Below are 24,201 nucleotides of genomic sequence, written 5' to 3'. Positions count from 1 at the left end.
AATTTATGATAAACTTTTAAAGCATTATTTTTAGTGTACCATCGGTTAGTTGGATAGCCGCCCCACAAAACTCCCAGTCATTGTCCCGGCAAAAGTTTCTCACCGAACGTCCTTGTTTGAGGTTATTTATGTGTATATTTGGCTTCCCTGGCACATAAGAGAAGGAAGCCTCGTATGTACTTAGCCTGCAGGATTTTCCCGCATTCCGTACACATTCACACTACCATTTACATAAGAGTTGAAATTTCTGTAACCCTTTTTAGTCTTATTTTCAATCATTGCCGGACGAAGTTGCCCTATCATTTCCCCACTGACTGCAGTCAAAGTAATTTGAACCGGAGAACATTCTCTACACTCGTCTCCCTCAGGGCGTGAAATTTATCAACATCAGGGAGTTGGCAGTAGAAGTTGGAAGAGCAGGCAGGAGTAGAACTTACAGAAGCATAAGCGGACCCCTGTAGAATGCAAAAGTTGAAGGACACGGGAATGACAGGACGTAAGCATTGCAGTTTGCTAAAGGAATTAGATAAACATTTCAAAGGAACAGGAGACAGAAGAACCAAAAGTTGATAACAGATCTTTAATATTCGATGGGAATAATTACTGATTTCAGGACAATTTCCCATTTTAGAACATTAAGAATATTACATATATGTTATATTATATATAAGCTTGTAAAACGAAAGCCACCATAGAATTAATAAATGTTAGATTAAAAAAGTAGGCGATCTTAGTGCCAAAATATTTTTATGAAATGCGATTAAAAAGAACGAATAAATATCACAATAACTTCATCGTTTTAACAACATTTTAGCTTGAGTTTATCTAAATAACGCAGTAGAACTGCAACATTTCAAAATAACAACTGCCCCGAAAGTTGAATTCGAATGGAAAATAAGAATGCAGTTTCCAATGGGCAGTGCGTTTCGGAACTGAGAAATTGGGATATTCTATATTTATTAGTAATATTGTTTAGAATAATATAGACATCTCCAGCAAATTAAAGTATTAGTTACTTCAACTGGCGACCTCAATTAAAGTAGAAATCTCAAGTGAATTGGTGTGATGTGTGTGTGAGGTCTGCGACAACTCAGAGGGCAAAGTTGAATAAAAGTTGAAGTAACGAACGGCAAGGAAAACCAGGGGAAGTTCTGAAAAAATTCGCGGCTCTGCTTACCCAAGCCAAAGTGACGCAACCGGAAGCGGCAAAAAAGTGGGTGGCAAAATGGTAGGGGCTACAAATAACAACAACAAGCAGGGCTAGGAGCACAGATTAACTTTCCTCCCAGGCCGGTTCAAACCACTGAATGAAACTTATGCAAGGCGAGTGCCTTAGCTGGGAGAGAAAACAAGGAGGAAATCCGGAAAAGGGCAGAGAATTTACCAACGTATTGCGCATGCGCGCTCTGAATTCCAGTACATAATCTGGACAGAAAATGCTACAGACTACGTTACATACTTGGAATATATATATATAAAGGGCCAGGACATTTGTTATCTTTCATATCCTGGCTGCCACCCACAGCCGCAGGGCCCCCTATAAACAACAACAGGATAAATTGCCACAATAAAATCACTAAAAGATTAAAGTAAAAAAATGAAAGAAAACATCAGAAGCTAGAAAAAAAAGCAGCCTTTCTAACTTAGAGGCTAGGATTGCTTGAAAACGGGGTCGTGGAATCGAAAATGAAAGCAGTTTTAAAGACACTGGCGACGCCATGTTGAGTTTTACAGGAAGTAGTTCTGCCGCGCCCTCTCCGTAGCCTTTCTGCCCTCTTTCTTTGCGTCACAGAATCTCTAGAGCCTATGCCGGCCGGCAATAAGAATATCAAGTGGACTTTGCTGTTCCACATGCATTGGGGTTTCTTATCATGCTGCTTCTGATGAAATGGGTATAAGCAATATCACTACCGGGGATTTTACGCCTGTTGTTTCCTTACGCCTCTAAATGTGTAGTTTAATACACATGTTATCAAATGTTTCAAGATGCAAACAAGCCACCTTCGTCAGATCCTTAGCATGCAATGCAAAGTAATCAAATTACCACATATAAATGAATTGAGTAAACTAATGCCATGTTGGCACTCTTATTTATTGAAAACAAGGAAGAACGCGTTCCTTGGCTATCAGATACCCGTTACTCAGCTAGGGCGAATGCGAAGTAGAAATTTCAATATTTTTGACATATCGCTAAAAAAAAAAAATAATAAGACGAAAAATAATAAAATAAATGAAATGACCAATTCAAATATTACAACTTAAATAAAAAAAAATGTTTAAGTTTGGTCAGTTGTGCGCGGTTTGTGATCAATAATAAGAGTCCGAAACACTACCTTCTACCGGTTACATACTTTCCAATAAATCTGCTATACCCCATTTTACTCTACAAGTAACGGGTATAAAAATTTAAACTTCTATAATATATTTAACTAACCTAGAACCTTTTTGATAATTCATAAAAACAATTTAGAGTATTTGCTTTGAACCAAATAAGAATTTAATCAATTTTCCCACAACTAACAACGGACGAATTTACAAATTGAAAACCGATTAACATCACTAAATGAACTTAACTGCGACTTTTGATTACTCTTCTTTAAATTAATACCCTCTAATTAAATCAAGGATTCGAGTTGGGGAAACTGAATTCGGCATTTTCTGCGCCATTTATATTCGTTCTGGTTAGTCGTAACTAGTTTGGATGCATTTAACTTAATTCGATTTGGCGAAAACGGAGTCCAATGGCGACAAAATCGTAAACTTTGTTTGCCAAAACCATTCATGTGAAAACAGGCGGCAGTGCAATGCAATTACATGCACGGAGATGCAAATACACATCCACTGGATACGGATACAAACGCACATTGCGAATGGGATACATAATCACCTCCTTTGGGGGGCTGACAATTTAATTAAAATTGATTTTCCGATCAATATTTTCCAGGGAAATTCACAGTTGCAATCGACACGGCTGTATATGTGTTCTGTATCTAAACTTGCAGGCGTTCTGGTTATATAAGTCATATATACATACACTGCAAAATACAGAAATGGGGGTGTGCGGTGGATATATTCATCAGCGTGTAAAATTTAATTGTATGCTCCTCTCTGTCTCTCCCTTGTATACAACTGAAATTTAATAAGAGATATATATATTCTTTTGGGGAACAAATAAATCGTTTTCTCTTGTCGTCTATGAAGCATTTCCACATAAAGATTGATTATAGCTGCAGTTTCTCTTGGTTTTGGTTATTTTTTACTTTTCACTTCTTTTATTTAATGTTTTCTGCAATTTATTTCAATGCATCGAAAAGGATTTTGGGACACACCCAAAGTATTCCGATGCAGCAGCCATAGCCATGATATCCTTATAATGGCAGGACTATAAATTAAAGGGCAAGAATTGGGGGTGGGTAAAGATCCATAGTCCCTTTACCATAGTCACGAGAGTCTTAGGGAAACGAGATTGTTTTTATTCCACAACGGTGGATGTGGAAATGAATTCTGAATATGCAATCATTAATGACAAGTACGGAGAATTGTTTGGAATCGAAAACCCCTTTCTGCTGATGCAAGGCCCATATTCTTAAAAGGCAACTTGGAAAACTCTGTAATGCTATATATGTATACGTACATATGTAAGTGAAATACAAAAATGCAGCAAGACCTCAAAAAACAAAGCCATCAATACCTTAAAAGGGCGGGGCAGTATTACATTTTAATTTTAATTGAATTTTTCTCCGACACATCTGGTTATTTTAATTAAAAAGATTAAACAAATAATTAATAACTCGAAAGCGGAATCGGGAAAATAGGGGCGTATGTACAACTTTATGTAACGTTGCAATTCATGAAACACAGATACACAATAACCTTTTTCTGTGGCAACGGCTCATTCACATGTCCATGTTAAAGGCAAACAATTAATTTGACACTTTTATATATTTATTTTCAAATATCTCTTTTGATGCATTGAATTTGGAATTTTATTTGAAGTTTTTTAAAAATACTGCAGTGTTGTTAGATGCAATTCAGTTTGTGCATTAAATTATACTGTTAAAATTAATAAAAAATACTGTTAAATTTGAGTTTGCAACGAGCAAGGGAAATCTAAAAAATTCGATATTTTTCGTAATTCATTGGATCCTCATGGGCTTTTGTGTAGCGGACTAAGACAATTGCACGCGTATTTGGTATGCATTTGGTAGGCACACTATATGCACTACCATTACAGAGTTTGTATTGCGTTAAGGCAAGATTGTGTTAAAATCCATCTTATAGAACCCGTTCATCCTTTATCACTTTTTATGCTGAAAATTGAGTTCTAACACTAAACAATTAAAATGTGTTACATAAGTGATGTGCGATTTTACTCTTTATTCTCAGAATGCGCAGATTAATAGGCTATACAAAATTCGTGGAAAAGTATGTCACATGTAGTCTTCTATATACATACGTAGTTGATCAGGATCACTAACCGAGTCGATCTAGTCATTTTCTTAGCACATGTTTGAATAATGTTTTGATTTTATTCATTGTCGTTCTAATTTCTACCGATATGCCTAGTTCTTCACTGGAAATAAGACGTGTATAACCTTTGTATTCTTAATTGGACAACATTTTATTGGACTCTTTTATTTAGTTCATAAACCTAGCATAGTTAAGAAGCTGAGCGTGGCCTTAGACTGATTGACAATCATAAATTGGCACAGCAACTTCGCTTTGTTCTTATTACGCATTTATAAATTTAAATAAACGTACATCATAGAATGCAATTTAAATTAGAAATACCTAAGCTGTTGTGAATGACTTGTGTTAATTTACTACTTGCCACGTAGCGGTTGCTTATTTGTCGAAATGTTGGTATATGCATTCTTTTTTTGGTTGGCAAAGTTTTACACGTACTAGAATTTGAAAATATTTTCACAGATAAACAATTATTTATCTTTTGTTAGAATTAAATATTTTGTTAACACTCATAATGTAAAATAGATGAAAAAAAAAAAGAAGAAATTTAGTGCTCTCTCTGACCCTTGAATTTACATTAATACAAATCCATTACTAGGAGCGGTGGTAATAAAACTAGTTTGAATTTCTAAAAGAGTCTATTGACCTAACTGAAAACTTCCATCAATTTTATCAATTTTTTTCTGCTTTCTGTCTTGTGTTTAGCCCCGAGCCACGAATAAGACTTAAAGACGAGTCGCCAAGTCGCTAAAAAACCTTGAACAGCTCTATTAATTTTTGTTAGCCTCTATGCATTATTTGCTAATTTATTTAAGCCGGCGTATACATATCTGTGTACCGAATTGGATATTATTTGTCCAGATTTATTGACATTTTAGAGAGTGGGTCTCTTTTTGGGCTTGGTCATAGCAGCATGTTTGTATATCATTTCCTTGTTATGACCGGTTTTCGAAAATCTATTATAATCGCTAAGTGGGTCACACAACACCGATGGATATTTAAAATGCTATTGGTTCACAGACTTCCTAAAGGTACTGTGTATATAGTTTTCCAGCTGTCAGCAGTTGTTCAAGTCAAGTGCAATGAGCACGCATCAAGAAATACTGGCGAGCAGGAATTGAGCTCTATTGTGCAAAGCTTTGCAGAGTAAACGAAATGCAAGAGCGTAACCTAAAGCGTATGCCTTACTTTACGGTGCACTAAGTTGAGAAGAAGTACCCAATACCAAGGGTATGGCTATTTATTATTTGGGTATGTGTTTCACCGTCATATATATTTAGATATGTAAGATTTATGTAACTTAAATACACTTTTTTCGTCTTTAGAATTAGTTTCACTCCTAATTAGTTTCACGGCTAATTGGTGTTGATCTGGCCATGCCCGTCTGTCCGTATGAACGCCTCGATCTCAGGGACTACTAAAGCTAGAATGTTGAGATTAAGCATGCAGCTCCCAGAGACATAGACGCAGCGCAAGTTTGTTTCCAAATGTAGCCACGCCCACTCTAACGCCCAAAACTGTCACGGCCACACTTTTGAAAAATTTTTAAGTTTTTTTTCATTTTATTATTTTTATCCCAACTTCTACCGATGTTTCAGAAAATTTTTAAATTTCTCGTTAGCACTTGCCCTATCTGAGTAAAGGGTATCTGATAATCAGGGAACTCTACTATAGCATTATAGCATACAACAGGAGTATATATTTTTGTGTCACTTTGTTAAGAAAAAAAGTAACATCTTCTAAACTAAATCCAAATTTAGAGATGTGTTAGTATTTATCGCATCACTGTGAAATAAACTGGTCGAAAGGGTCAACTTAATAAGAAAGACGCTGCCCATTTAACCGGAGGGTAGATTATCAGATATTTAAACGAAATAGTTCACTGACTTGTAAACTTACATTACTATCAACATTACTGTCGTCACTCAATGGCTGCCTCAATAATCCAGGACTTGAGGCAGGCAGTGTCGCTGTAAGGATACGCACCTATAAATAAATAAAATAAAAATAAATTAGAATTTAAATATTTTTCAAACATTGTTTAATAATATTTTAAAAATGTATTAATGTATGGCAATGATCGCCATGCTTTTCCAAACGAAAAAAAAAACACATTTTCCAAAAGTTACCCAGAAGCTCTTCTCGATTTTTATAAATTTTCCAACCAAAACAGTAAGCACCTCTGTCTCCATTTGCCGAAAGTACAAAAGTTCAAATCGCTTAGACGATGCCAAAAATTGGCAAAAGCCAAAAGGTAAAAATACATTATTTGTATTTGCATGTTACTATTTTTAGGGACAAGAGAAGAGAGGGAAAACTCACACACACAGAAGAAAATAAATAACTAAATCTAGTAAAAGCTTGAAAACTACCAAAAGGTCGAGAAAGCTAAATGAAAACCGCCATTAAATACCGTTAGAAGAAAAATTGCTATTAAATTGATATCAAAAATGTATCAAATTATATATGACTTTAATTTTAGAACAATTTACTCGCTTTCTGTATATTCTTAACTTTCTAAACAATATTAAATAGGTATTTAATAAGTTTGACTCCAGGTGACTTACAAATTAGTTCTTATTTTACATTTATATTTTCCGGAAAGTGGTTAAAGCTGTAAAATGTTCTGGGCATATTAGGGCATATTTATTTCTGTTGTGGGCTCAGGCATACACAAGCAACTTTAATGACACTGGCGCAGAGTTTGGTTCCGTTCGCCAAAAATATCAAGAGAGAAACTGTTGAGCAAAAAAAAAACAGGAGGGTAAAAAGAAAATAGACCGTTGAGTATACACAATAAGTCTTGAATTTTGTATTGTTTGTGATTATATAAAATGGAGATTTTACACCCCAAACCCCCTTATTTCCCGCTTTATGTGTCGAAACTTTGGCTGCTATTTATTTCTTTTCGCTGTAATCTGTTTTTTATGCGCTTTAATTTGTTTTCTTTTCTCGTATTTTTTCGTTTCTTGTTATTTGCCAAAAGTTTATTGATCTCTTGCTGACATTGGAGAGTCAGCCGCACAAATGCCGAGCAGACAAAAGAGATACATAGAAACACACAGAAAGTAAGCGGGAGATATTATAAATGCACATACATATATGTTTAATGTGTGTTTGTAGGTACATATGTATACACAAATATACGCCAGGGCTTTTTGAACGATTTACTTCAAGCTGTAAAGAATTTTTACTAAACCCTCTTAATAATTTTAAAAGAAACTGTGTCCAGAAATCCAAGGACAAATTCACGGCCGTGAAAGGTTTCATATGGCCGAAGAATCACAAATGAAGTAAGAATAACAAACAGGTGGGCGATATATCGGCTATATCTAGCCCATTATAGAAGACAATAAAATAATTGTGTTGTCTGCTGAGAGAATTAAGTGAAAATGATAATAAAAACTTGTACACACATTAATTTTTACATATACATTCATATTTAAAGAGCAAAAATATATATATATATATATATTTATATGTAATGTAATGTTTCTTTTGAATGCCACTAACGTTAAGGCTATGAAATTTAACTCTCTTTTTTTTACCTTATTATAACTCAGAGAAAGATAAGCACTTTTTAATTTGCTTATATTTACCGTAAAGTTAACGTACATTGCAAATTTCTGAACGAGAATAAAATGGTTACTAATACTAATAATGTTGTACCGAGATTCCCGGAGCGGCGAAAAAGCACTCGCCTACAATTTGCTGAGCAGTACAAACTTTAGTCAGGGGAGATTAACTAGATATATTTTCGGAAAACAAATATTTAATGTAGACTTCTGACTTCTGCCGAAAGTATGGTATGCTGGAAAAAGTACCCTTTGTTTTGTGCCCATCAGAAAAAAATCTACACTTTTTATTTTAAAAGAAAACAATATGATCTTTTAAAATGTGAAAAAAAACGGCACACTAACTACAATTCATATTCAGTATCTATTTTTGGCAATATCTATTTTTTTTATTTAGTATATTTTATATGAAAGAGTTCTCTATTTAATGTTGTGTTTCTAAAAGATATTGTAATTTTTTATTATGTAAATAAAAAATATCTAGAAAATATTGTTTGTTTTTGTGGTTTTTTTTTAATTAATATCAGTGCAAGCCATCAACAAAATGATCAAGACTGTGAAGGAAAAAAAGCGCTGTCTGCCCCACACATCAGACAAGGTATACTTAATTTTAGCGAACTGAACATGAACAATCGGCATCCTTTTGGGCCTATAACAATAAACAGTTTGCGGTACAGCACATAGCGACAAAATGCAAATTAAGTTCGTACAAGGGTGGTGGAGTAAGGAAGAAATAAACCACAAACATATCGAAAGGAAAAAGTACACACGGTAGGCAAAAAATTCTACAACAAAAGTCATTGACTTAAGGGAAGTTGAAGTTGTTGTTAAAAAAATGATGATTAAGATCAGGATACGAATGAGTTTGACTTTAAATCTGGGGTCTTTCTTCAGGAAGCAACACAAGTTCTTATTGTGTACATAATACAAGTAAGTATTCTTTTCCTATTCGTACACCTTATTTATTTAACCCTCTAACAACGGTTCGTTTTATTTTATAGATAACCATTCGATTAATAATGGGATTTTTTTTATATTTTGTTCGTAGGGTAAAAGGTGATACTAGATTCGTTGAGAAGTATATAACAGCTAGAAGGAAGCGCTTTCAACTCAATACAGTATATACATGTGTATATTCTTCAGCACGACCACCGTTTTCCAAATTTTTTAATTATTTTTATTTTTTTGCCAATTTCTATCGAAATTCTAACAAAACGTTAAAATCATTTGCAGTCCCACTAGCTGGCTGAGTGGTACCTAATAGTCCTAATAATTGTCTTTGCAGACGCGACATCTGAACATAATTGCAGACAAGAACAACGAATATTGCAGCCATGACAGTAGCATATAAAAAGCTGTTGGCAGATTTTTCATTTGTGTTGTTTAGTATGAGGGGCCAACAAACCCAATCTAGAACGTGGGCGGTGGAACTGAACATTAAACCCAATTTCACCAAAAAACTGCACTCGGCATACAAAGAAAAAACGAAGAAAATTTACTGCAGTTTGGAGCTGCACGCGACTTCAAAGTACTCACGCGTGCAAATTGCATAAGCTAACACCAAAATTATAATCTGAAATCATGGAGAATTCAACTTCGTATAACTAACATGGAAGAATAGTTAACATCTAGAAAAATTAATCCCGATGTTAAAAAAAAAAAAAAAAATTAATCCCCATTCTATGAAGGCCAAAATAAAAATCTCTGCGTGAGTGGAAGGCGTATCCTTAGAAAATATATGAATGTTGTTGAGATACCGGTCTCACATTTAGCAACAGTTGGGTAAAACATCGCACAGGCTGCAGATACAAAGTAGTAATTTTCCTGTCAACAATTTCGATTCACTTCATGAATTAAATAATACCAAATGGAAGTCAAACAAAATAAAAATTAATAAGTCTAATTATGGCCACTGTTTTAGCTTGTAAGGATCAGGCTAGCCCCTCGACTTATTAATAATGCAGCAGGTGTCCATCTCAACAAATCACAGATCAAAAACACGCATCAAAAACATACGAAATCTGTCCGAAGAATGAGAAAATTGTTAATGATCATCCTCGATCTCGTGAGTTAAGAAATCTGGTTATGTAAATGGGTTCCACACAGTAGAATGTTTTGAATATTAATTGCATTGGAGCAGATCGCATTTCCAAAGGAAAGCTGTACAGAAAAATCTTAAATATATATTGGTCGTATGGGTTAAAAAAAAAATTGTGAATTGGTTTAAACAAAAACAAAAAAAAAGAGCGCTATAGTCGAGTTCACATACTCTTTAGTCAGCTGGTGAGGTGCAAGGAAGTTTAAAAATACTTTTTTTTTTAATTCTGGACTTGACATCTTTTTTCGGTTTGTGGTAAGGGAAAACTTGCACAGCGTAAGTGTCACATAAATTTTTAAATAAGAAATGCAACCAAAAGAATACAATTTGTTGCTTATAAAACTGTTTGCTTATAACTGCCTTTAAAATCCGAACAAACCAATAGGAGATACAACTTGAAGTTGTTCAGGCTTGTTTCAAATAGCGTTCGGAGCTGGCCTAAAAACTTATCTGTCATAAAGGGCTTATGTTCCCCCTCAATGATCGGTAACTAAGTGGATCGGTAAAACCGAAACATATTTAATCTGGCGATGGAAAATAAGCAGTTTTACCCAACCCCGTAAAATTCTTCAAGATACAGAGCAGACCCAAAAGGTAGACATTTAAACCTTAAAAATATAATAAAACCAAAAAAACAAGAGGACAAGAAGTCAGCAGGGAAAAAGAGTGGGAAATGAAATCGCAGTGTTTAAGTGGTCTAAAATCATAAACCGTTTTGAGACGGACGATGTGTGGGAAGCTAAGAGGTACTAATAAAGAAAAAAAAAGACAGTATGCTACGTTCACTTCCTCGACTATCAGATACCCGTTACTAGCGGAAGTCCAAAGGATTTCAAAATTTACGTGGTATATAGCTACTCTACTATAGGTACTCTACTTCATACAAATAGATTTGCCTGTCTTTTAAGGACGGTTATGGCAAATCGATTTGGCTAATCATGCTGATTTAGAATATGTACGTATTACTTAAGACAAACATCTCGCAAAATATGTAAAAAACCTCCTTTGCAGTGGTATGAAATACGCGTGTATAAACGAATGTATTTGCCTGAGAAAACACTAACAACATAAACTGGTTTACAAAGTCAGTCTGGAGCAGCCAGCAAAAACAAAAGTTCACTGATACTCCTTGATACTCTTTTTTCGAGACACCTAATGATTTGAGCAAGGAAACTAAGTTAGAATTGAAAATTAGACAATCTAATTAATATCAATTATTATTGGTTTTTATAAAATTACCTAGCCCATTTTCCAAAGTTTAAATCGCACCAATTTGAAGTTAAAAAAAAAAAACAATATGTTTAAGACATTCAAAATGATTTATAAACCATAATTTAAAAAAATTTATAAAATAATAAGATCTAGAACCATTATATGTGTATGTTTCTCGATCAAATGCTTAATTTTACACCGATTAAAAAATATAAACATAAGCTCGACGCATCCGAGAATAACATTTAATTTGCCTATATATATAATAATTATTTTATATATATATAATTATTCTGGTCTTATATGCCCTTTTCTTCAAACTTACCCGCTGCCATCACGACGAAACTAACATTATGTTTTCTGTTTTCTTTTTTTTTTTTTTTTGAGTTGGCAGCACCTACGTGAGCCGCTAACCGGTTTCAAGTCTCAAAGGTAACTTGAATAACATTTAAACTTACTGCTGGTTTCTTTATATTTTTCTGTCTGTGTCTCCTTGGTTTTTTTTCAACGCACAACAGGTACATTCGTTGTTGTTGGTAGGTAACAGTCAGAGCTGGAGGTTCACGTATGGTATATACGGTGGCGGTCTGTTTATATGGAGATTTCCTCAGTCTGTTCTTCTGTCATTCTTTCCGCCTGTGTTTGCCTTGGTCTTTTGTGGCTCCTCGAAATGTACATATATACACGTATATACATCTTTCTGATTCGCTATATAAATATACGCGTATATATGGGCTTTGTATGGATGGCATGACGAAAGAACTCAGCTTAAAAGTGTTTAGCATTTGCTTTGTCGTGTCTTGAAACCAATTATATAGACAAGCATTTACTATACATATTTCATATGTGCATTATATTAAAGATTGCTCGCCATCTGATGGACCCTTTTATAAACAGACTTAAAAATAAAATTGTGCTGAGTGATTTTCCAAGTTACGTTACTTGGCTGCGAGCTATTATTATAACATCCTTACAGGGTTCGAAAATTTCTTACGGAAGGCGAGGAAGATTTTTAAATGATTAAATTTACACAATGCTTAAATATTTAAATGTTGAATGTTCCGATATTAATAGACGAGTAGAAGTCAAATTAGAGGTATCCAGCATAGTTTTAACGGATATCCAACAGACGAGGTACTCCGCTATCGCGGCCCTTTTAATTTCGTAATATAATCTTTTACGATGGGTCACAGATGACCTATACCATACGGTTGATATGTATAAAAAATATCAGTAAGTTGGTAGCAATCGTTAAAAATAAAAACATCGGCATGTTAAAGCTACTACTATTTTCAAGCCTTTGTGCAATGTGAAGCAATTACTATTTGATGTTCACTGATATTTACATTTTTTAATTATTTGTCTATATGTATAAGTTTAGAGGCTCAAATTAACAATGCAAATCCGGTGCTAGGCACGACTCAGAACCGAAGAACACGAAATAGAATGGACAACCAAAAAAAAAAAAAAAATAAATAAATAAAAAATGGGAAAAAATCCCCCAAAGGTGAAATGATTAATTACGATAGAGATAACTGGAAATTATCCAGCAGGGGTTAAAGGTTGCTTTTACTTTAACCCTCAACCATCCATCCTCATATATTGTAATTTTGTAATTCAAAATGCCATCTAAGTATTCAATTGTAATTTAAATTGCTAATCAGCCTTAACTAAAGGGCACTAGGTAACCTTAACAAAATTTCCATCACCCCTTATCAATCACTGAAGTTCTGAAGCCATGTCGCTGGATAATTAAATATTCCTTGCTACAGATTTACAGTGCTCGATATATGCAAAGACGTAACTTAAAAATGACGAAACGAGTAAAGGCTTCCTTAATTCCTTCTTCTATTCCTTAAACTATTAACATTCATTATATGATCACATACAGCAGTGTTTTCCACATTCTTCGAAGAACTCGCCTACAGTTAACGTAGTACGTTACTCACATGTTTAAATTCCTTATCAGTAGGACTCTTATCTAATCGTCGGAGAGAAACGAATTTGTTCATCATATATAAAGTATATACAGGCCTATATATACGCGTAAGCTTTTATTAGCTGATAAAAAGTACGACTTGGACATTTAATATGATTTGATAAGTTCTTTGTTAACCGATTTAATTGAAAAATAGATAAAGTACGACAAGCTGCGTAAGTACAACAATGCAAGTCTTAAAATATTACTTAAGAGCTGTTCAAATGAATTTAAATTTCTATTTTCCATCTAATTTTTAAATTAATGTTACATTATATTTAACTAAATAGTTGACTAATGGTAAAATATAGTAGTATATAAAAAGCCCACAAAAAAGGTTATTTTTAATCTATAAATGGAACTGCTAGAAATGATCTTGTTAAGTTTTCTGATAAGATATACCTCGCCCACGACAATATATATGCAACACTCTAAACGTGCGGAGTTAAATGAAATATTTCCAAATGCAGAACTGTGGCCCTGCCATAAAGCTCTATAGGTGGTATTACTTTCTGCTTTATCAGAATGACACACATACCGCATAGTATTTGGCATTTGGCTTATTTTACTTCAGATTGAAGAGAGTTTTCAAGCCCAGACCCAATGGACGAAACGAAGGGAACTTTACTTTGCAATTGGAGACCCACGATTGTATAAAAGATAATACTAAAAAAGCCTAGAAAACAATAGAAAATGTAGGGCTCATTCTTTTATAAATAGGATAATCATGATTTTCTTCATAGAATTCATTAAAAATAAACGATCTTGAAAGATTAGTTCCTTTTTTTAAATTCAATAGGAAAATAAAATTTGTCGTTATTTGATATAAGCAAAAAAATAATATATTTCTACAAGATTTGAATACATATATATTTCTTTAAGCTGAAACAAATCAAACTTTAACTTTAGCGCAAAGACAACGAATATTTTCGACTTTTATCGTTTTTTTAAGTATGTATTTTGTAATTTTTAAAAGTTAATCTATTTAAAACAAAGCACTTGAATAAAAGCGTTTCATACACATACATAGATAATAGTACATATTGTTTATAAGGACAGCGACAAGTCAAAGTAAGGGATATCCAAATTCCCAGATAGTGTTAATATATGTGCGCAGCCTCAAGAATTTGCACTGTTAGACAGAGGGAAAAACAATAAATCGACCCCATTTGCAGCGGGCAAAGCAACCACAACGACAATGAGGAGACATTTAAAGGCAGTTGCAACCACATTGACTGACAGCTGCAATTTAAGATCGAGAAAAACGAGGAAAACACAGGAAAAGCTCTGAGAAACTCAGAAGAGTAGCGCAGAAATCTTGCAGAAGAAGCGAACGTTGACAGTTCGCGAACTCAGTTTCAGACGGCAAGTTGGACTCATTCTTCAGTCCGAGACAAAAATACAAAGATACGCCAGCTGCAGCAAAGCAATAGCAATAAAAATAATGAAAACTAGTTGCAACTGGTGCAAACATCCAAACGGGTTTCACTCTGCTTCAACAGCTGCATGTCTGAAGTGGGTGTTCTTCGTTTGTCGGCCCTCTCTTCCCAACAGTGTAGGTAAATTTAAAGCTGTTTGAAGGAGAAACACTAGTCGGGGCTTGGGCTAGAAAAATTCATTTCTGACATGGTTTTCGTCTAATCACCTGCATAAAAATAACAATAACAAGAGAGAACGCTGTAATCAAGTTCCTTGACCATCAAAGGGCGAGGAAGAAATTGAAAATTTCCTTTTACCCATAGAAAATGAGAAGTAAAATAGTAAAATAGAGAAAAACAAACATTTTTTAAAAACGTCAGAGTGGGCGTGGCAAAACTATTTATGGCTTATTGGTACAAATTGGTGAGTCAACTAATTAAACGAACTGAAAAAAAATTACGCAATATCCGATATAATTACGGGTGTCCGAATTATATTTTATAAACTGAATTGTGTTTTTGAAGTTACTAAAATTAAAATAGGTTGAGGTTGCCAGCTTTTGGTGTTGGTATCACTGCGCCGACAATCACAAAAAACACATATGTAAAAATTGTATTTCAGTAAAGCACATAAAGGTTGTCTCCAGGGGCTCCAGAGTTGTTCTAGAAGAAGGAGGGCTAGCGAACTGGCTGACTGACTGAATTCAAAGCGAAGACGGCAATTTCCGGGTGTCTAAATCGGTAGTATTCAGAGTCCCGTCACAGTCGCTTGAAATCGAGTGAAATGACGTGTAACCCCTTGGCCATTACAGTCTGATCTCGGTTCGATGTACAAGATACAAAAACAAAGTAGCTGAAAAATACCCAAAAAATGAAATGTGAAACTTTATGGTACAAAAACAAACTGATAGAACCCTGCAAAACCCCAGCATAAATCAAACGATGAAGGCCCAGAAAACAGTAGAAATATAGCGAACGGCGACCAGCAACAACAAATAGTTTCATTTATGAAATTCAGTTCCAGAAAAAAGGGGGAAGTGTTTTTCAGTGTTTTGCATATTTGCATTCGAGCATTCTTTTTGGCTTCGCATAATGCACAGCTGCTTGTTGTTCTCATTTCCCGCTTCCCTTTCCTCCCTTAATTCCCATTCCCTACTGCTTTCATCCACATATTCCACTGCGTCGATATTACGCTGGGCGTATTTTGAATGTCAAAGTTATTTGCTGCTGAATAATAATCAGGGGCAAGCTAAAAGGGTTCTTTGAATGCAACAGAACAAGTTTAGTTTCGTTTTCCTCTCGGTGATTCCAGAATTTGCAAAACAAAGAGCGACCAAAGCTCAAGGTCCAAAGACCGCTTGATGAGTGCAAGAAGGGAAATAAAATAGAAAATGGAAAATTGAGAACAGAAAGAGCTTTGTCATCGAACCATGAAGTTTGCACGCCGCAGAACAATCATTTAACAAGACATATGGGTGTAGTATCTCTCACATTTTTCTGGACAATTTTTGCTATTATCTTTGGAAGTAGCTAGGCTTTTTCTTTGTGCTAGCCCCAGTCAGACAGATGGAGGGATTCGACAGACATATGTATATTTAGACGGGAAGACTGCTAGGCTACGCTAACTGAATGAGGTTGAAAGCGAAAGGCCACTGCAATAGTAGGGAGCGAGTTTAGTATTGGACAAGACAAGAGAAAAAAAATAAACAAATTGCAATTTGAAAAAACATGAGTTAGAGACATTAAGTTAAAAAAAATTGTATACTATTAAATAACAATCAAGAATATATGTATATAGTTCAATATGTATACTTTATATTATCGAAATCACTTCTTTCTACCGTTACATACTTCTCAACAAATCGAGTATACCCTGTTAATCCGCAAGAAACGTGTATAATTAACATATCCGGATGGAAGACAATGACCTCCCATTTCTATTTTTCTGAAATGCAAGAAAAGACCGACTTCTCATTGGCCAAACCGAAGTAAAACGAAAGAAGACAAGTCTTGAGAGTTGTAACGCCCTCTCACAAACTAATCAAAATCAATTAGCAGAGTAGCGCTTCATAAATTACTGCAGAATATTTCTGTTTGACTAGTGGTGTCTCCCTTAAAATTTTGTGTTTCAGGTATAATAAATCGCCCTCTTCTAGTGATTTTTATTTTGAGTTGGCCTATGCCATATCCTTACCAACATTCCTATCCAAAATTATCCAAAAATTCTTCACACTTTAGTAATTTAAATAGGTAGTTAAGTTAAATGCACCTTTAATGTAATATGGTATTTGTGGAATTTGCCAACTTACAATTCTCGTGCCATTTATTTATGTATATTCATTATTTTTATATTATGTTTTTATTTATACCGTTCAGGAGGTCAGCAGAGAAAAGTGAGGGGACACAGCTCACACTTGTGAAGGAGATCAGGCAGATCAGACAGATTGGTGGAAAAAAACGCAGTAATTTTCGGACTAAATGCTGACATTATTGTCAATTATTGTAATTGCAGTTGAGAATCCTCCCCTATTACGAAAATATAAATAATAATAAAAAATTGGATTTCGGTATTTACTTGGGTGAAATCTATCAGCAAAAAAAGTAATAGATGGAGATCTATTTATTTATTTATCAAAGGTACTGGAAGTGGGGGAGATGAAGTGTCCTCTCTTTCTTGTCCAATTGATTAAAAACGAATTTTATTGCTAATCAGGCATGGACTTTGAATTGTACAAGTGTGGGAATATCTGTGTGTGCATGACTCATTTGCAATTAAACGGCAAAAGCGAGAGAGCCAAAAGGAGAATGAACGAGAGAGAGAAAATTTTAAGTGCCGCAAAAATGCCAGCATAAAAATAAAGTAGTCGCTGATATAAAGGCAGAAGAAGAGGCATACGACGGCGACAATAACAAGAAGAGGAAAACCTACAAAGGCAGCGACCACAAAGGCAAAGATACAAAAATCCATACTCAGATACATTTACGAAACTACACCACACACAAACAAAAACTGGCTCGCCCGCTCGCTCGCTCGCACACAACCACGCGCATACTGCGACGTCGACGTTGACTGCAGCAGAGTCAGAGACTGATGTTTACACAACGTGCGGTATATTTGCAAGATACTCGTCGAACAAGAAAAAAAACAGCAGCAAATGCTGCTTGTATTTTTTCTTCTTTTTTTGACTCTAATTGAAAACAAGCAGAGAGTGTGTGTGTATAGAAAAAACAAGAAAAACAAGCACGGCGAGCGTCTACAGCTGGCTCTGGGGTATTATTGTATCTGTAGATGCGAAATTGCAAACCCCACCAACAGACAACGTTGCCAAACTTCAGCGATTTGCTTTTTTGTTTTTTCCTTTTTGTTTTCTCTGCAGCTTTGTAGCCGCGTAGCCATAGTTTGCGTACATGGTGTGTATCTCTGCCTTTGCGGCGCAGCGTTCTCTCGCCTAACGATGAAAATTGCTGCAACAATGTCGCTTAATTTTCATGCGGCCAGCAGTGTTATTATGTATGCACCTGATCGGGCCTTTATGATAGGCCTCAGAAAGTCGAAAAACCGGTTAGCTTCGTCACCAGCCCCCTCGTCATCGTCATCAACCATAGTCCCAACCCAAGTCCAGGCCCCAACTGGTTATTATTAAACAGGTAGAAGAACACCAAAACCAAGCCAAACAGAATCCGAGCCGTCTTTATCATCCTTCTCCAATTTCCTTACTCGATATCGCGTATGGCTGTTTTTACAGATGCGAGCACAAGTTTATTTAGCCTTGCTATGATTTTACCAAATCGCAATTTCTGAAAATGTATATATGGTTCGGTGGATTAGTGAAAGAAGAGGCATTTAATCCATTGGTTCGGAAACAGAGAAGTATTATTGTGATATCTACCACAAGTCTAGGATGGGTTACATTTATGTAAATCGTTGGACAGCTTCTGTATAAAAGCCATATTTTTGTAGCCTCTTCGCCAGCTCTTTCGGAATAATAATCGATTCTTGCTGTGCATTCTTTGTGCTGGCTCTGTGCCTCGTCGCTCGGTCGCACGAACACAGGGCCAGCCAAACAATCTCATACAATCGCCCCTTGACGATAATCTTTTGTGTCTGTCCGGTTCTTTAGCACCTTTTGTCAACGAGAGAAGTTCGGCAACGTTGCGCAGTGGAGAGACTGAGATTTGGCTCCATCTCATCTTCTCCGGCTTCTGCTCCAGAGTTTAGTTTACCTCATGTGCGAAATTATTTGGGAAATTTCTAATTTCCCATACAAAAGCTTTGCCGTCACACGCCCTCCCGCCTCTAGCCCCCTTTTCGACCGACTTCGTCACGTTCCCTTGTGATATCTCAATCCTCGCATTGCATGACTCTCACTCGTTTTTTTGTTGCTATTTTTATTGTTGTCGTTTGGTATTACGACACTGTTCAAAAAACAATGAAATGTGCAGTGCCAGGCATAAATATGTAAAACAATAGCAACGAAACAGTGGAATATGTTCAACTATAAGCAAATGCATATGTTATTGCACAACTGGCTGGAAACGACATAATAATCCATCCACTCGCGGACTTATTTCTTACGTTCCTAAACGTAACTAGTAGAGCAATATGGGGTTTAAAACGAATACAAAATAACGAAATTCGAGCGCAATAGTTAAAATGTACTCTTTTTAAGGAAAAAATAAGAAACTTTTCTAGTTTATCCAAATTTCGGGCGGACCTCTTCCAGGAAATATATCAAGAATAACGCGCCGGCTATGGTCATATTATTCTGGTTCAGTTCCTGCTGTCGTTGGATGAATCAAATGAGTAATCAGATCCCCTGGAGATTAAAAAAAACCCAAAATCGGACTACAAGTCGTGACTAAACCTTTGAATAATTATGAAGTACGTGAGAACAATAGTATGGTAATTATTGGGAATAGAAATAACTGACTTGCTATTAATGTACAAAAACTTACACACATAGAACTTACTACATAATAGATATTCTTAATTATGTTCCTCTAATAAAGTACTACTGAATGAAGCAATTTTAAGGAATTGTGGGACGCTAGTCTCTTTCTGTTTCTCTATCTAATCTATATTTTTGACTTTGAGAGAGGAAAAATCTCAATGCCAAAAAGAACAAAAAGCGGGCAACTAAATATTTTCTCATGCCGCACAAAAACAATAAAGAAAGCCAATTTAACAAGAGCAACAATTGTAACTGTAACATGACATTGAAACAAGTCAAAAACACTAAAAAAGCAATACATACACACGAATGCACACAATTTCGTCTATATAAAATCGTATGTAGATCATTATTATTATTGTTGTGTTTGCTGTCTTTCCATAGCGTGCTAAAAAGCCAAGCACGAAATTCAATTTAATAAAGGAATATTAGTTGACGTTGACGGGGTTACATGGACGAGACGATAGACAATATTAGGAATGGAGATTGCTATTTATAATGCTCTGATATATGGCTTTAAGTTTTAAAAGAACTAATACTAAATTGGAATATCAGATCTAAACAAATGTGAAAAGACCGTTTAAATTAAAACAAAAACCTTGAACGCCCTAGAAGAACGCTCTCTTTCTAATATATGCCAGCTGCAAATGAAAACATGCGCATTTTGCTCAGTGCACAGTACTCTAGAAACCAAATTGGATAAGAGTAGATATAAAAGTGCCGAATTTAGGGTTGCAGCTGAAAATATAATTTTATTTCATGCTGTTTGTCAGTCTCATGTGGTTGCTGGTGGCTCACTTATTTGCTTAGGCCGCAGGGTTCATTGTCAATGTCAAAAAACAATGACTGTGTTTAGCCCGCGACGATTCCACGTTTTTTGTTGGTAATTACCGCAAAACTATTAAATGGAGCTTTGCCCTCTGTCGTCGTCTTTTCTTGATGCGGGCTTAATGCATCAGCAGACGCCCTGAAAAGCAGCAAACACGAAATGTGTTGGTCTAGTCTTGTCTTAAAAATATTAAATTTTGACTGTGCCTAAGAAGCAATTAAGTCATTTGACTTTTGCACTCAACGAAAATATAAAGAATAAAGAATAGAGGGCCGCAAAACTCGTTTGACTCACAAAGAAAATACACAAAAAAAAAGGCAATCAAAAACCGGCAGAGACCAACACATTGCTCAGAAAAGTTCTTCAGTTCAGACCCCAAAAACACGCAAATAAAGCACAAAAATCACGAAATGAAAAAGTATTACGCAATAAACGAAGGTGTAAAAGGTGGTATCAACCATTGCATTCTATGTAGGTATACCTGGAAGAGACTGTCTCCCCATTTCCCTGGAATATTTCCAATTCATCAAGCAACGTTTTGTAGGTAGCAACAAAATCCTAAACAGAATATTCATTTAATGAAAACCAAATAAAAATTGAAGTGAACAAATGCATAGTCAAAACAGAAAAGTATAAATTGTCAATTCCGAAACATAAATCACAATATTCAAAAGGTAACGAAAGATGTTGGGATCTGTGGTGTATAATCAGAGCAGCAGCACCATTGGCATATGCCATATCTCCTTCCCTTCCCTCAGGTGAGATACTAAGATAGAAAAGCAACATACGACAACCCAAGGTAAAAAGTTTCGTATTATTTTTTGAGCATAGCCAACCATTAGCGTTTGTGCCTCACGCATTGCCAGGGTTTAGGTAAATTTGGCCAAGGGGTAAGAGAGTAGCGTTGTGACACGCAGCCAGCTTAAGAATTCATATCGCACAGACTTTTATATCCCAACCTAGTGATAAGAGCTGGCTCGCGTGGACAGCAGGGAATACAAGTAGCTGTTAGTGGCCTACCCTGGCATCATCTAAGAGATACGTATATGTATTTATACCTCCATTTAGGCACCCACATACGCATCTGCCAAACGCTTTATTGAGTGTTGGCTTTGGTAGTTAGTGTCGTAGAGGATTACGACCATTGTTTTAGCTATTTATTTAAAGTCTAGCGATAGATAGTTCGGTAAGTATACCATACTTTTATGCACATTCTTGAAACAAGGCTTACCTTTTCAATTTTTGATTATTATTATTATTGTTGTTATTGTTGTTATTATTAATAATGGTGCTGCTATCCACAACGAACTGTTGTTGCTGCTGCTGCTGTTGCTGTTGTTGTTGCGGCGTAGTAGTTTCGGCTAATTTTCCAAAACAAATGTTACGGCTATTGTCGCGTACCATGTTTCGACAACGGAACATTCGCAGCAGAATCTTCTTCTATTTAGGAGGAGCATTGCGTCGTATGCCGCGAATGGAGGGGCATCATTTTAAATGGGCGCCCTCCTTCCCATTAAACATTATGCACTCTTTTTATATATTCCAGTGTGAGGATTGTTACGATACTCGGCTTGCTTGATTTAAGAACTTTGATGGGATGGATATCTTTCTTTTATTTTCTTTGGTAAGATTTCCGCTTCACTTGCACATTTTTAACACTGTATAACGAAATGGGGATAATAAAAGATACAGGGAATAGGTGGATTAGATCCAGCTTGCACTCATTTTTATTTAACACTGCACGTGCACTTTATATGGAAGCCATTTCTTTGTGATTACATTATTTGACTTCTTCTTAATGCAATTTACTTTTTCCACTAATTTTTTTTTTTCCACTAATGCCAATTTGCCTTAATTTACCAACTAAAAATACGCTTTTAATTTAATTCAACTAGAGCAATTTAAATTTATTGAAATTTCAATGGACCCAAGATGTGTTCTCCACTTTTGCCTCAATTTAAGCGAGGAATACGGCATGTACTGAATATACATATATACAAAGATAAACTTCTTGTATAGGGCCATTTCCTCTGCAACAATACAAATGCGAGAAGGTGGAAAATGCGAGCAGCGACGTCAGCAGCGCGTTATTATAATCCCCCAACCCCCATTCCCCGTAAAGAGGGTTGGTGGTACAGCATGTTAAAATTCCATGCACTAAAGAAGCATGGAAACTACAAGAACAACACACAGTCGACGCTGAAGTTTGGCAACGTTGCCGCCAAGCGCCATTTCGCTTGCTCTCGCTCTGCCTCGCTGCGGCTTTCGTGAAATGAGGCAACGTCGCTTTGTTTGCTTATAATTGACGTTTGCCGTCTGACGTGGTTGCTAGAGCGAGATAGCCAGCTGTTGTTGCTGCTTCAGCGCACAAAGTACATAGGGTGTTTGGGTTTGTGTGTGCGTGCTATATACTCGTGTACATAAAGAATTTATAGCTGGTACTTTTTCTCGTACATGGAAAACGAGAAACTCGCTGTGTATTTATAAATGGCTATGTGGTCATGTGGTGCGCTTCTTTCGCTTTGTTATTGCACGTTCTTCCATAATTCGTGTAGTTTTGTAGCTCTAAATCTCCTACGTATTTTCTTTTGGGGCGCAGCAGGAAATCACCCATACATCTGTCAATTTCCCTGTTGGTGTGCGTGAGCGAGAAGCTCTATTATTGAGTGCCCTATGTGCATCTCGCTCTGATGCACGGAATAGGCCCCATCGGTGCCGTGAAAGTTTCTTCGCTGCCAACGTCGCTGTTACCGCGCTGCTCATCCAAACTTGGGTTCGCAGTGGTACGCGATTTCAGTCGCTTTGCAGAACTGGTGGGGTGCGGCTCGCAAAAAGTCTATACCATAAGGACACCCACACGAAAGTCCCAGCTAATTTGTTAATTGGGCAGCGAGGATAGAAAAAGATCATTCCGAAATTTAGCCAAATGCTTGTCATTATTTTGTTTTGTTTTTTGGTTCGCCATGTACATCTCTTTAAATCTTCATCCCCTCTAGAGGAGGAAAAAACCCATTAAAGTCAGGCGATTCAACTAGAACTCATGAATATTGTCAGCAGCAGCAAAGAGAAAACCAGTTTTAGTATGTATTTAGTAGTATCTGCTTCTCGTGTTGTGGCTACGTGACCACACACCAACACCAACAGTATTTACTAGAAAGAGAGCGCTAACTTTGTAGTTTTCCTCTCCCCAATCTCACAGACAAACGGGGTGCTCTGTGCGCACGCACACAAAACGGGTTAAGTAAGAAAATAAAAAACAAAGAAAAACGCTGTACTACATCGCTTCATCCCGCTCGCACAGCAGCTGAATCGATTTTTCAAACGACACGACAATTTCTCTCCACCCCACCTCTCCTATCTGTTGTCTCGCTCTAACTCGCGCAGCGACTGATGCCCCCTCCCCTTTGCTCCCATGCGTTGTTCGTTTTTGTAGTTTGGAGTCCGCGCACACACGCAGTATTTATATTTATATATACGGGTTATATATAGTCGCCATGTTACTTTTTCGAACGTTGGGGGAGCTGTCAGCCTGGATTTTTCGCTACAAATTTCCAACGTCTCTCACTGACGCTGCTGCCGACGTCGCCATCCCAGCCCGTTGCACGTCATCCGTTTCAGTATGTATGTATGTGTGCTTTGAATTTCTGATGAAATTCTTTGCTTTTGAGTTAA

The 24,201-nt window shown here is 36.1% G+C and overlaps 1 protein-coding gene across 2 annotated transcripts in view; it reads right to left on the bottom strand.

The window, feature by feature from the left end:
* LOC6540971 (protein split ends) overlaps positions 1–24,201 on the bottom strand; it is a 48,346-nt gene that overhangs the window by 22,540 nt on the left and 1,605 nt on the right. The window contains exons 3-4 of one of the 2 annotated variants that reach the window (XM_015159752.2): positions 21,761–22,187; positions 6,367–6,453 (exon numbers count right to left, since the gene is read on the bottom strand). In XM_015159752.2, the coding sequence (XP_015015238.1) occupies positions 6,367–6,380 (14 nt within the window). In that variant the 5' untranslated portion in view covers positions 6,381–6,453; positions 21,761–22,187. Of the gene's footprint in view, positions 1–6,366; positions 6,454–21,760; positions 22,299–24,201 lie in introns of those variants that run through there. The other variant, XM_026979607.1, reaches the window with a different exon arrangement.

Source organism: Drosophila erecta, unplaced genomic scaffold (assembly GCF_003286155.1).
Source record: "Drosophila erecta strain 14021-0224.00,06,07 unplaced genomic scaffold, DereRS2 tig00000055-arrow-pilon, whole genome shotgun sequence".
Classification (NCBI taxonomy): domain Eukaryota; kingdom Metazoa; phylum Arthropoda; class Insecta; order Diptera; family Drosophilidae; genus Drosophila; species Drosophila erecta.
Note: the sequence above shows the minus strand (reverse complement) of the source record. Positions and strands in the feature narration are given on the sequence as shown.